The 14,304-nt window shown below is 36.6% G+C and overlaps 2 protein-coding genes and 1 long non-coding RNA gene across 3 annotated transcripts; 2 read left to right on the top strand and 1 right to left on the bottom strand.

Annotated features, from left to right (window-relative positions):
- Positions 1–45: 45 nt before the first annotated feature.
- Positions 46–6,214, bottom strand: Leurs (Leucyl-tRNA synthetase). Its single transcript, XM_049840860.2, has 12 exons — positions 6,055–6,214; positions 5,657–5,866; positions 5,082–5,453; positions 4,749–4,993; positions 3,767–4,665; positions 3,433–3,691; positions 2,947–3,311; positions 2,588–2,856; positions 2,018–2,272; positions 1,568–1,777; positions 560–794; positions 46–286 (listed from the first exon to the last, which is right to left on the bottom strand). Exons 1-12 carry the CDS (start codon positions 6,055–6,057, stop codon positions 78–80), a joined length of 3,531 nt encoding a protein of 1,176 aa, XP_049696817.2. The 5' UTR covers positions 6,058–6,214; the 3' UTR covers positions 46–77.
- Positions 6,215–6,834: 620 nt separating this feature from the next.
- On the top strand, positions 6,835–10,770 carry LOC110374398 (DNA-(apurinic or apyrimidinic site) endonuclease). The gene is made up of 6 exons (XM_021332084.3): positions 6,835–7,008; positions 7,511–8,351; positions 8,436–8,597; positions 9,353–9,931; positions 10,078–10,258; positions 10,500–10,770. Exons 1-6 carry the CDS (start codon positions 6,982–6,984, stop codon positions 10,639–10,641), a joined length of 1,932 nt encoding a protein of 643 aa, XP_021187759.3. The 5' UTR covers positions 6,835–6,981; the 3' UTR covers positions 10,642–10,770.
- Positions 10,771–11,634: 864 nt separating this feature from the next.
- On the top strand, positions 11,635–13,541 carry LOC135117389 (uncharacterized). The gene is made up of 2 exons (XR_010276869.1): positions 11,635–12,803; positions 12,848–13,541. It is a non-coding gene; the product is annotated as an uncharacterized LOC135117389 (long non-coding RNA).
- The last annotated feature ends 763 nt before the right edge of the window (positions 13,542–14,304 follow it).

Below are 14,304 nucleotides of genomic sequence, written 5' to 3' on the forward strand. Positions count from 1 at the left end.
CATGCCCATGGTTTTCGTAAAGGTTTGAATAAAAAATACAAACTTTCAATAAATAATTTATTCTTATATGAAAACAACTATTTCTCATATGTATAAATCATTTGCTTGCCCACAGGCAGGTTTGTTCCATTGGAGACTAATTCCACGGTGGCTGCAGTCAGGTCTACTTTTAATATCGAAGCATTGTCTAGGACTACGCATTTGTTTTCATGGTCTCCGGGGACGGGAATCGATCGGGGGCCGAGCACGGGATCTTTGTACCTCCACAGCTTTAGACTGCTGAGATCTGAAAAGAAAGAGAAAATTAATAACATGATAATGATGATCAAGAGCCTGATTCTGCTAATGTAATGACAATTGGATAACAATGTAACCTCAATAGTCTCAGTTTTAGCCTTATCAGGCATTCTGCTACTAATATAAAACCGATCGTATTCCAATAACATTTCATTGGTTTGATATTGGTCTGCCATTTGGTCTATTTTAGCACATTTTTAGCACCTTTTCAGTAGATACCAAGATTATTTATTAAATATTTTTGGATCTAAATCATAATTACCTTTAATCGCCTTAACTTCCTTAGCAATCTTAACCTTGACTCTTTCGACAGTATCTCCATCGGACACAGTAGCAGTGACAGTGAACAGTCCGTTCAAAGCGATCGGATTGATGAACGTAGTGTCAACACCGCTGGCAACACTGAATGAGACGTGTGGTTGACCCGGAGCGCAGTCCTCTCGCGTCTTCTCAGGGGCTTCAGAATCGTCGGTGAACTTGACTTCTATTGAGTCCAGCTGTAAATTATAATTTTGGAGTTCCGTTATGCGGTAGAGACAAACATAGGGCTTTTTTTTGTTTTACTTGCTTGACTACTGGATTTTTTCAGTTATAAACCCTGTTTTGACGTGACAACGTCTTATAAATTGGTTTGCCGGGTGACACTTCAAGAAACTGCGTTACGCTCCGCTCACGTTATGCGCTCACAATGAGAGCGAGTGAGAGGCACGCGTCCCTTCCACTCGGGCATGATTAGCCCGCCTAAGAGCGAGAGAGACAGACATAAAAAGTGAAAGGCAAGCGTCCCTTCCACTCGAGCACAGTTAGCCCGCCTAAGAGCGAGAGAGAGAGAGTGAGAGAGATAGGCATACACACCGGTTAATAAATGTTTTAAATTGTTACTATTATTTCATCCTTCTTCCTACTATACGAATGAATATTCACATTAAAATTATTTTACCACTCAAAGTCGTTATCACGTAAAACTTTCGCCCGTATACCGACTTTACAGGCAACCAATTTTTTTTTCCAATCATAGTTATTGATGTTCATTGTGGCACACACAGGGCAAAAAAGGCGTAAGCCTAATTTTGCGTAAATAAATAAATATATATCTACTTATATTAGAAAAAGGTTTTGTGGACTTGTAACATTGTAAGTGAAGTAATTTCTGGATCTATGGAATTGAACTGATCAAAATTTTTCATTTGTGATATTCTATGTACTCGTACCCGTAGCTATCCCGGGACAGGTGAAACTGCGAGAAAAAGTTATTAATCATTCTACTCACATCCAAAGTATTCAGTAAATAGGGTTTATTCTCCAACAAAATGGCGGCTTCATCAAACGGCAGGCCGACCGACAGGGCCTCAATACCGATACGCTCCATGTTTTCTCTGGTGGCTTGTACGAAAGGCATCACTCGCTTCATGTACTTCTTGAGCTCGGGGATCGCGCCCAACTTGCTGGAAATTATCTTGTTGTCGGGGAGTCCGTTCGGCTGTGAAAATAATTATATTATTAGCATATACAATACACGATAAACATATAAAATTGTTTAAGAGATATGGAAAGGGAGAGTATCCGGGATACCATTATATTTTGGACACACTATGTAGTGCACCTACAAAAGAGGTCTATATAAAACATCCCAAAAAAAAATGTGTCATGTAGGTATGAGTGATATTTAATTTCGATTATTATAGAATGTTTGTTATTACGTGCAACTGTGCTTACTTACCCCATTAATTTCCTTGAGAGTAGTCAAAATAATATGCTGCCACTTGGGATACTCCTTAGCTACCCAGATAACAGCTTGATTAGGTTTCTTCTCTGGTTTTGGCGTTTCTCCCTTCTTGGGTTTCTTGACTGCACAGTGGTTCTTCAAGTAGATTCGGAACGAATGGGCCGCGTCCATCAAATAGTTACTGGCTTTGATTGAAACCTCATCGATTTCTCCCGCCACTGGCCACAGCTCGTGTAGAATGCTTGTTTTCTGAACAAAATAAAGGTAATTAAGGTGCACTGTAGTTTTGAAGTCATGGCCAAAATTACTTGAATGTTGGGTGCCAAATAGAACAAATATTTTCGCCTAGTAGAATATCGCCTAATCGTATTTTTAGAAAAACTGCTATATTTGTAAATTTAATCCCAGAGCAATTTTGCAGATTCGATTTGAAGCAGATTTCGATTTAGTACTTATCTGCAAGGTTTTTTGTGACCATCTTGAAGATAAAAGGCAAATTCTGTGCTCTAGTTAGTGAATGCAACTTCTATTGCAAAATTCCATTCCTCTTTGTTAAATACTTACATTGCCCAACAGTTCCCACACATGTTCAGCGACATGCGGACATATCGGCGACATCAGCTTAGCCTGCGTCTCAATATACCTCGTCACGAGTTCCGCATGCATGCCTGCTTCCGAACACAACTCCCTATACTTGTCTCTGGCGGCCTGAAGCTCGAAGAAACCAGTCTTTAGAGCCTCTTTGAACAACATCTTGTTGTAGTTTTCATCGGTTTGGTTGATCTTAGTGTTCATTTCGCTTACGAATACTTTATCGTGGAAATTGTGCTCTCCTGACAAAGAAAAAAAAATATTATGCTTAGTTCAAATATTGAATTTGTTCTCATGAACACAATAATACATTGGCCTTTTGCCACATTTACCTGTGCGTAAAGTAGATTTGGTTGCAATAATCTCCTTAACCCATTCGATAAAGGTATACAGCCTCAATATAGCCGCATCTGCAGTGTTCTCAACAAAGTTCGCGTCTTCCACTGAATCTCCAGCATCAGCTAAAGTAAGACGCATTCCATCCGCACTGAACTTATCAATAGACTCCGTTAAAGTCAAGAAGTTTCCATCAGACTTGGACATTTTGGCAGAGTTCAACATTAAGTGACCATTAGCCCTAATGCCTTTGGGCCACTTGTCCTCCTCTTTGGGCCAAATAGCGCAGTGGTTGTAAATGTAGAATGTTAAGTGGTTCTGAATGAGATCCTTTCCTGAGACTCGGAGATCAACTGGGTACCTTTAAAAATTGAAGACATTTAGCATCGGGAAATTAAATAACAGGAAAATTCTGTTCTGAGTTTTTCCCCCTAAAAATGAAGATAAAATATGTATAAAAACCAAGTTAAAATTATATTTACCAAAATTGGAAAGACTTCTTCATAAGATCTAAAGAGGCCTTGGGAATTTTCGTATTTTTCGGAACAGGTGCTTCTTTGAAAAAGATGTAATCCCAAACTGCCATAGTCATGTCTTCTGGTTTAATTTTGAGAGCATTCTCTTTGTTGCCTCTAAAAGTATCGCCTTGCAGGAAATGCGCGATAGTGTAGTACGCATTGTAAATAGTTGAGTCTGATAGAGATTCAATCAACCATTGCTGATCCCAGGGCAGTTTTGTTCCTGAAGACAAGATTATTAATAAATATTGTATGAATTATGCAATTACAATAGTACACAACTTGTATTCTTACTTACCTAAACCGTATGTCCTGGAGCAAGCATACTCATGTAGCCACTTCAGTGTAGCTTGGAAGTTCTTCCTGACCTCATCATGATAAGTATTCATAGCACCTAGAGCCTTCTCTACCTGACTCTTCCACTCCTCATTACCATAATCCAAATACCATTGATTACACAAAGCCACAACACATTCATCCCCTGACCGAGAAATAATAGTCTTTTCTGGCTCATAATAAATCACTGCACCCTTTTCTTCAACAAGCTTAGTTTGCAGATTCTTTTTAACATCCTGAATTTTCTTTCCTTTATATTCTCCAACAAGTAACACACCATCATAGAAACCTTTCAGGTACACCATCTCTTTGGCTTGAGTTAACTTATCCTTGTCATTTTGACTTTGGATTTTAAGCATATCATACACATGTACAGCAGACAAGTTGCCATATTCAGGTATTTCAAGTATGGGCACAGGTTTGTATGGCAGAACCATATCATCAGTGATTCCATACTTTTCTCTGAAAGCTGGTTTCTTTTGTAAGTCCACAAGTGCCGCATAGTCATCAGGAGAGTCTGAGGGTACACTGGTAACGATGCCAGTACCCTTATCTTCTTTGATAGTCAACATAGGGAGAGCATAAATCTTAGGATAACAAGTAAATGGTGATTTTAAAACAGTTCCCATTAGATCTTGTCCTACAACTTCTAATAATACTTTAAATTCTCCATCTTTTTCCGTAAAGCCTTGGTATGCCATATTTCTGGCAGCTCTTCTAGTGCAAATAAATATGCCATCATTGACTGTTTCAAAAGCAATGTACTTGATATCAGGATGTACCCAGCAGTTGGTTTGTCCATACATTGTTTCTGGTCTTAGTGTTGCTGCAACTAGACTAACCTTCTTGCTCTTTAGAGGCCTAAAAGGGAAGAGGTATTAAAATTAACATGACGTAAGTTAAATGAACAACATTAAATAGAATTAAATAGTAATAAGCCATACTTGAGAGCTTCAGGGAATGGTTCAACCACTGCCATTTTAAGGAGTGTGTACTCTTGAGGCCCAGCTCCCTCTCCTGTGCTTCTGTCATGGTCCATACAAGGTTGTTTGTCCAGAGGGGAGAATATGGTGTACCGTTTGCCATACATGATCTTATTACGTTCTTTGAGATGGTAGAACTGCCATCTAATGAAGGAATCATAGAAGGGATTTGCATCAGTAGTAATGAATTTACGACGCCAGTCCACCTGTAGATAAAATCATTTTATGTATTTTAAGGGCTTCCACATTTTTATTTATTATTTAAGGTGTGTTATTATTTTAAAACATACTCACATGAATACCCATTCTTTTTAAATCAGCAACAGCTAAGGGAGGGAAATATTCCAGCCAGTGGCTCTCATCAGCAAAGAGTTTGATTTCCTCATCAGGAACTCCAATACTCTGCATGATCTGCCATTGGTACTTAGCACCACCTGTCTTTGCCACTGCTTTACTTTTCTTACCCTTACTTTTGTCTTTAGGGACAATGTCACCTTCCTCCTTGACAGCAACCTCTTCTTCTTCAGGGAATACTGGTGGGCAACCATAGAGTGCCATTTCTCTTTTCAACTTGTCAGCACAAGCTTTTATTGGCATGCCAGTACAATGGAAGCCAAAAGGGAATAGCACCTTTCTACCTTTCAGTCTATAGTACCTTGAAGCAAACTGGAAAATAATATTGATATTAAAACTCATACACCTACTGCTAAATTAACCATACAATTTATGTTATTGTAACTCAGCTATAGATTTTTTCATCACGATTGCATCATGAAAGTTAGGTACTCACCTTGTTTGTGTTCATAGATAGTTAATTGTAAACAAACATTCTATAACTTCAGATAACATACTTGAGAGATTTAACCTACCTCACACTTTGATAGTGAGAATGTATGACCCAGGTGCAAGCGTCCATTCATGTACGGATAAGGAAATGTACACATGAATTTTTCATGTGGCTTCCCGTCATTAGGTACTTCCATTTCGAATATTTTCTCACTATCCCATTTTGCTTGCACTTTTCTCTCAATATCTTGAAGATATTCCACCTTAAAGGTGCCTTTACGATCTAACGTCGCCTGGAAATAACATAAAAGAAATTTCTTTAGAAACATATGCTAAGTTACTGATAGTACTTTTGCTATATAGGTGTTCCCGGCTTGAAGTAAATTTGCATTTTTGCACAGTTGAAGGAAGTATATCGCTCGGCAACAAACTTTTAAGACACAAACATAATCTCGTAAATATATTGTTTAAGAATTCTTACCATTACACTGCTACTTTATTCAGTAATCAATATTCAGAAATACTTTCTTCCTCATAAGAGGAAACTAAAACTATTGAAGGATGAATAATCTACAGAGCCAAAGGCAGGCACGTTGCCACGACACTGACAGTGGCTGTCACTTTTCAAAATCATGTGTCAAAGTGTCAAACACAACAGCTGCTGAGTTGTGCTGAGTGCTAATCACAGCTGAACACAGGAATTGTATAAAGGTAATTGCTGGTAGGTATATCATATCATATCATAATCGTTTATTTCATTATTTATTTATATTCGGAAAATATAAAATAATAGTCACAATTATGAACCCTAATGGGCACGGCAAAATAGTTAAAAGAGAGGGTTTAATGTAACATTGTAGTAGTATATTATTAAAGTATTTATTTATATTATAATACTAGCCGTTTTCCCGCTGTTTCACCCGCGTCCCGTGGGAGCTACTGCCCGCACCGGGATGAAATATAGCCTATGTTACTCGCAGATAATATAGCTTTCTAATGGTGAAAGAATATTTAAAATCGGTCCAGTCGTATTTGAGTTTATCCATTAGAACCAAACAAACAAACAAACAAAGTTTTCCTCTTTATAATATTAGTATAGATTTAAAATTGTATTCGTAGAATTTTGAATCATTTTTCGACACCTTTGAATTTCATTATTCATAGACAATAGTATGAAATCGAATGTGCTCAAAGCTTTAGTACTGCCCTTACTGCCATAAAAAAAAACGTTTAAAAAAATATTTGGCAAAAATTGGCGGCAGTGGCGGTAAGCAACATCTGTCATTTTGCCGGAAACTTCGCCCGCCACCCCTGCTCTCAACAACGCGTTTTAAGACGGGTGAAGTAAGAATTTGCTTGTAATTATTGTGAAATCCGCGGTAATTCATCAAACATTTGCCTCGTGACAATGGCGCCAAGGTCTGCAAAAACAAAGGTATGATATATTTGATATTAACCACTAGAAATCTGGTTTATTTGCATTGCATTTACAAACGGGTTTAGCATTGTTATCGATGAGCACTTAACAGTGCTAATGTCAGACTTATCCGACTTCAATTCATATGAATCGTTTGCTATCAATTCGAAGTGTCTTTCATTGATAATATTCTTGCGTGTAAACGTTTTCTGCCGTTAGAATTGCGCCGGGGTTTTTCGAACACGTTTAGGCACTACGTAAGTCTTGGCGGCAATTGGCGCCACTTATTGTTGTTTGTGAGTCTCAGAATGTATTTGCGTACTAGCGTTGACCGTTATTTCTTTTCAAAGAAAGCTGTTATGTTACTGTCGCGGCATTTTACTAAGCAGTGATATCGGACTAGGTTTTATTTCATATCAATAACAATTTTAAGGAAATCTCAACCTAAACGCATCCCCTATTCAATAGTTTAGCTTCATGAGTTGTGAGTAGTCAATACAAGCTTAGCAATTTTTTCCAGAAAGCTGCTGATGTCAAAGTAACGGAAAATGACGCTCCCAAAAAAGGGCGCGGAAAAGCTAAAAACGTGCCAGAAGTAGAGCCTGAAGCTGACATAGAACTGAATGAAAAAGTTGCCCCAGTCACTGACAAAAAGCCTAAACGTGGAAAGAAAGCTGCCAGTGATTCAGGAGAACCTCAGGTAACAGACAAAAATGAAGAAGTAGGCCCTCCAGCTAAGAAAGGTCGCAAGAAGAATGTAGATGATACACCACCTGCAGATAAACTAGCTGCAAATGGTGATCAATCAGGAGATGAGGAATTATCTGTTCAAACTGAGGAAAATGAGCAGAGTGATGACGGTGAAGCTAATGGACACACAGAAGAAGCACCAAGTGCTGGTAGGGGTAGGAAGAAACAGGCTAAAAAAGCACCGGCAGCTAAGAAAGCAGAACCTAAAACAGGCAGAGGTCGAAAAGCAAAACAAGCAACACCAGAAAGTGAAGATAGTCCAAAAGAAGAAGTAGAGAAACCTAAACCAGCTGCTAAGGGCAGGGGAAGGAAAGCGGCTAAAGTTGAGGTTGAGCCAGAAGCAGACAAGTCTGATACTACTGAGGAGGAGGTCAAAGAAAAGCCTGCACCAAAGGGCAGGAAAAAGGCCCCTGCCAAAGTACAAGAAAAGGAACCAGAATTAGATGCAGATGAGGATGATCTCAAAGAGGAAGAAAAGCCTGAGCCTAAGAAGAAAGAACCAAAAGGCAGAAAGAATCAGGGGAAGAAGGCACAGCCTAAAGAAGATATTGATGACGATGCTGATGAAGATGAAACTCCTTCCTCCAAAAAGAGGAAGGTAACCAAAAAAGGTAGAGTCTTAGCCCATTAACTATATTTTTTATAAATACAAGATATGTTTATCCGATTCATAATTACAATGCTATTATTTTTAGCTGATGCAAAAAATGATGATGAAGAAGAAGTTGCTGAAGCGAAACCAGCCAAAGGTAAGAGAGGTCAGAAGAAAGTAGTTGAACCAACCACAGAGTCTGACGAGGAAGCACAAGATAACGAGCCCACATCAAAACGTCGGCGCAAGGGAGCCGACGATAAGGGTAACTAGTACTATTAACTTAAATTTTAATATTTGACGAATATTGTTTTGAGTTACTATGATTAAGTGTGTTTTATCATTAATTATTCATAATAAAACTTTTCCAAATGTATATGTACAATGCTTTATTATTTTCTCTACCTTTCTATTAGTCTCAATAACATTGACAATAATTTACTGTATTATAAGTAATGCTGCACTTGGTATGCTTTATAAATCATATGGTTAAGTAGGAATAAGGCTAACAAGCTTAAGTACATCTTATCATAATGGGACAGTATATTAAAATCTAGTACATACTTCTTAGTATCATAAAACATTATTAATCATTAATACTGGGTTTCCAATGTGGTGGACTAATTAACAGTTAAAGAAAATCTAGACAGAAAGTAAACATATTTTAAGCATGATTATTCTTAGATATGGCTATTAGAGGTTCTCTTACTATAAAAGTTAAGCAGTGTTAAGTTGACTCATTTGTTTAGGATGCAAAAAATAGATATTGTAGCATGATGGTATCAATTTCATTAAGAAATCAATTATTTTGCAACATAACACCTCTTCAATAGGCAAAACCTAAATGCATGTTATCTTGGGTTAGTATTATAAAGTGAGAATGTAAGGAAATATTGGGACTTATTTTGCTTTACTTGCAATGAAACAACATATGACATTTTCATGAATGAACAGTGTTTTGATAATGAAGTGAATAAAATGTTCATATGTTCTGTTTCATACTGAAGTCGTATATTTCAGCGCCTGCAGGAGATAGCAAAAAGAAAGCGCCGCCTAAAAACAAAGCTTTGACTGATTTTGAATCTCTCGACTTCTCAAATAAATCTACCAACAGCCAGGGTAAAGATTGGAACTTTAAAATATCCAGCTGGAATGTGGATGGCATAAGGGCATGGGCAACCAAGGGTGGCCTTGATTACTTCAAATATGAAAAACCTGATATATTGTGCGTTCAAGAAACAAAATGTTCTCAAGACAAGCTACCGAGTGAAATAGCGAATGTTCCTGGTTATCATGCGTATTGGGTGGAAGGCGAGAAAGATGGCTACGCTGGCGTAGGCATTTATACAACAAAACTCGCGATGAACGTTGTGTATGGGTTACAAAATGAGGAATTAGACAGCGAGGGTCGTATTATAACAGCAGAGTACGAGCAGTTTTACCTAGTCTGTACATACGTCCCGAACGCTGGACGGAAACTAGTCACACTCCCTAAAAGACTGCAATGGAACGAAGAGTTTCGTAGACATGTTAAGGAATTAGATAAGAAGAAGCCTGTGATAATTTGTGGGGACATGAACGTTTCACACAAAGAAATAGGTACTTGATTCATTTTTATTTGGTAGAAGGTTTGGGTGTAAAAAGCTTGAAAGTAGTTTTAGTTTAATCATGTGCTGGAATCCATGCGGTGAGTAGATGTTGCATGCTATCTCATATAAGAATCTGACTGACGTAATCACTTACAGATTTAGCTAATCCTAAAACGAACAGAAAGAACGCAGGCTTTACTGACGAAGAGCGCGAGGGTATGACCCAGTTGCTCGGCGAAGGTTTTGTGGATACTTACCGCCACTTGTACCCAGATAAGACTGGCGCATATACGTTCTGGACTTACATGATGAATAGCCGAGCGAAAAATGTAGGATGGTAAGAATTATTTACTAACTACTGAGCTTAGAATTTATTTTCAGGCGTACAGAATTTGATGCGGTGATTATTGCCACCTACTGCGGCAATTAAAAGGCGAATACCGTTAAAAATTACCATTATTTTACATTCCAGTACTGTTGGATTTTCTATTTATCATCGTCTATAGAATATTATTTATACATACCAGTACACTTGCTATGTTTTTCACCAGGATTACAAAATTGATAATATTTTTCAGGCGTTTGGACTACTTCATAATATCGGAAAGACTATTACCAGCTTTGTGTGATAACGTTATAAGAGACGGAGTGTACGGAAGCGACCATTGTCCTTTATCTCTATTTCTGCACCTGAGCACCGCCGACAAACCTAAAGAATAAATTCTACAGTGATTTTAACGTATTCCATAATAATATGGTTTTTGAAACGCATTTTCAGATAAGATCAACAATTTCTCCGATTATTTTTGTATTGTTTGTGAATGGAATTAAAATAAAAACGTTACTGTATGTGACTCGTTTTATTTCAGTAGACATACTAGCGCGTTAAAATATGTTCCATGTCACCTGAAATAACTTGCTGGGGTTTTTCCAATAAATATTCAAAAAAATGGCATCTCTTCTGCATAATTTATATGTAAACTATTCGTATTCGGTCTGAAGGACTGATAGCAAAAAAGTGTAACTCGACTGTTCGTGACATTCGCTTAGCAATACCAATAACGAGCAAATCAATCTTGCTTTAAATTTAACAAAATAATATTCTGATGACAAACTGTGATATTTAGTTGTACACTCACTGAACCGATTCCCAAATTATTCCCTAAACTTACTATGCCTCATATGCCATCCTATACTACTAACTATGGCGAGGATTTTTTTCTTTGTCGGTGAAACGGCTAAATTAATAGAAATATTTTTAGGTTTACCATTGAATTGATATTTAATTGTTTATGTTCATTACATCTAAATTTTTGAGAATCTAATTTAATACTAAAATTAGGCTAAGTTATACTAACACTATATCTATAGTGTGAGAGTGAGAGTAGAGAAAACCGAAATAAATGAATTTTAATTACTGTACCTATACATATTACTCTGAAACAGCTGGTACCCTACACATTCAGACTACGCATGGGAATATAATCGGCTGTAGCTACTGATATGCAATCAAAGTTGAGTTTACAAAAAGGCAAATTAAGTGCTGATAACAGGCGGATATTAATTTTCAGAATAGTAGTCACTACAACACCTGGTGCTCAATATGCAAGGGCTTCATAGCCTTCAGCGTGGCAATGGTTTGAAGACATGAAAACTTATCCCACTCGCTGAACAGCCGCTGTTCCACCTTTAGTTTAGAAATAGGCCAAAATAAGTGTCCATTTCGACCGCGCGGCCACCTCATAATTTTTGATGAAACTTTGCCAGGAATTAGTAGTAATTTGTTACTTTTCACTCCTCTTTTCCTGAATTTGTTACAAAAAAAACCAAGCCGCTATGACAAAGAACAGTTGGCCGCTAGAACCGCCACTTGCCGTAGTCATCGCCCGTGATTACTCAGAAACTATACAATGCAGATAGACAAATGATACATCAAAAGAAAGGTCTTAATTTGTTAAATTTGTTACAAAAATAAAAAAGGTCAAAACGTAGATATACAAAAAGTTATGCAATGTTAAGTTTTCAGGTTATGAGTAGGTAAGTATATCACCGTAGGCACCAAATTAATAGAGGCTAATGTGTATAGAAAATTAGTCTTTAATTTGTTACAGCGAAAAAAGACAAAAAAGTACTAGAAAGCAGGTTCAATAATATGTTAGAGTCGATTTTAGTTGGCCGCGCGGAAGGCAATATGCCTAAAATACAATTTCGTTTTTCTCGTTATTAAAAGTAGGTTTTAGCTTAATTAAAGTACTAGTCGATGGGTAACGTAACCTAGTTTGAATAAATATAGCGAATTTAACTTCAGCATTCGTATTTTAGGAGATATTTACAAAAACACAGTGGTATGAAACTGTATGAGAGTAGGGTGTCCATGCATTTTCACATATTCGAAATTTTCGTTATTCACGTCTTATTTTTTTAGGGAGAGTGCATACTTTATAAAAATCAAAGTCACAAATAGATTAAAATTTCTTTATTTACAATCAACACAAAGGCAAACAAATCAAGTAATAAAAGACAACCAGATAAATATAAAATCTTCATAAACCAACATAATATTTATAAATTCTGTGTCACACAGAATGTAGACATATTTTCTTAGAGGTACTTATTTCAATTTTAAAAGAATTGTCGTCGTAACAAAAATATTTATTGTTATTTAAAAAATGACATTTATAGTGGCCTATTTTTGTGCCTGGTATAAATTCTATAGTACCAACTAAGAAATAATAATTATCCTTAATGCTAAGAGTAATCGGCAATTCAGTGAGTAAAACTGAGTCTGCAGCTCCGTTTAAAACAAATGTTATGATCTCGCCTAGCTTAAGTTCACCTTTCAACTCTGTGTCACATTTTTGACACATTGTGTTAACACAAAGGCAAACAATTGATTTGTTTGCCTTTGTGTTGATTGTAAATAAAGAAATTTTAATCTATTTGTGACTTTGATTTTTATAAAGTATGCACTCTCCCTAAAAAAATAAGACGTGAATAACGAAAATTTCGAATATGTGAAAATGCATGGACACCCTACTCTCATACAGTTTCATACCACTGTGTTTTTGTAAATATCTCATAAAATACGAATGCTGAAGTTAAATTCGCTATATTTATTCAAACTAGGTTACGTTACCCATCGACTAGTACTTTAATTAAGCTAAAACCTACTTTTAATAACGAGAAAAACGAAATTGTATTTTAGGCATATTGCCGTCCGCGCGGCCAACTAAAATCGACTCTAACATATTATTGAACCTGCTTTCTAGTACTTTTTTGTCTTTTTTCGCTGTAACAAATTAAAGACTAATTTTCTATACACATTAGCCTCTATTAATTTGGTGCCTACGGTGATATACTTACCTACTCATAACCTGAAAACTTAACATTGCATAACTTTTTGTATATCTACGTTTTGACCTTTTTAATTTTTGTAACAAATTTAACAAATTAAGACCTTTCTTTTGATGTATCATTCGTCTATCTGCATTGTATAGTTTCTGAGTAATCACGGGCGATGACTACGGCAAGTGGCGGTTCTAGCGGCCAACTGTTCTTTGTCATAGCGGCTTGGTTTTTTTTGTAACAAATTCAGGAAAAGAGGAGTGAAAAGTAACAAATTACTACTAATTCCTGGCAAAGTTTCATCAAAAATTATGAGGTGGCCGCGCGGTCGAAATGGACACCAAAATAATAGTCCGACCTTCGTAAGTGGTCGGTACTTACCTACACACTGAATAGGTACGTTATTAGTTTAGTGATAGGACATTCCTAATGACCAAGAGCTGATGTCATCTGTAGAGAAACAAGTTTTATATTGCAGTTAGCAGAATCTAATTAAATTAAAGAAAATAAAACATCTGATAAGCATACTTCGCCTTACTGCTTAAACTTGTAAACAAAATAAAAGGCGAATGACTCATTAATTACATTTTCATAAGTATTTTAAACATGGCTCAAGAATATTGATCTCTATCTACTCTCTCCAAAGATTAATCACACATTAAGCAACACAGACTTATAAAAAGATATGTCGGAATGTGCGCCTTGGGTTCAATTGATTTCTTCTTTTAATTCAATTAAGATTTAATCTCCATAACAATAATTTGTGAAAGATAAGACCCATTCACGCAGTTTTCTACCTAATATTAGGGGTTAAAGTATGAAATTGCCGTTTTATTCTAGTAGGTTTTTGAATTGCCATAGAGTCTTCATGGTTTGAGGTTTTCGAATGGAACTTTTTTCACGTGGTTTCTGTGATGTTCTTCTTTTAAAAAATGTGAAACATTTGATTATCGATGTTCAATTGGTTTTGTTATTCAACTTAAACAAGAAAGATGGATACTGCGAAAATTTGAGTAATTTTTGAATATGAGTTCCGAC

Source organism: Helicoverpa armigera, chromosome 10, assembly GCF_030705265.1.
Source record: "Helicoverpa armigera isolate CAAS_96S chromosome 10, ASM3070526v1, whole genome shotgun sequence".
NCBI classification, from domain to species: domain Eukaryota; kingdom Metazoa; phylum Arthropoda; class Insecta; order Lepidoptera; family Noctuidae; genus Helicoverpa; species Helicoverpa armigera.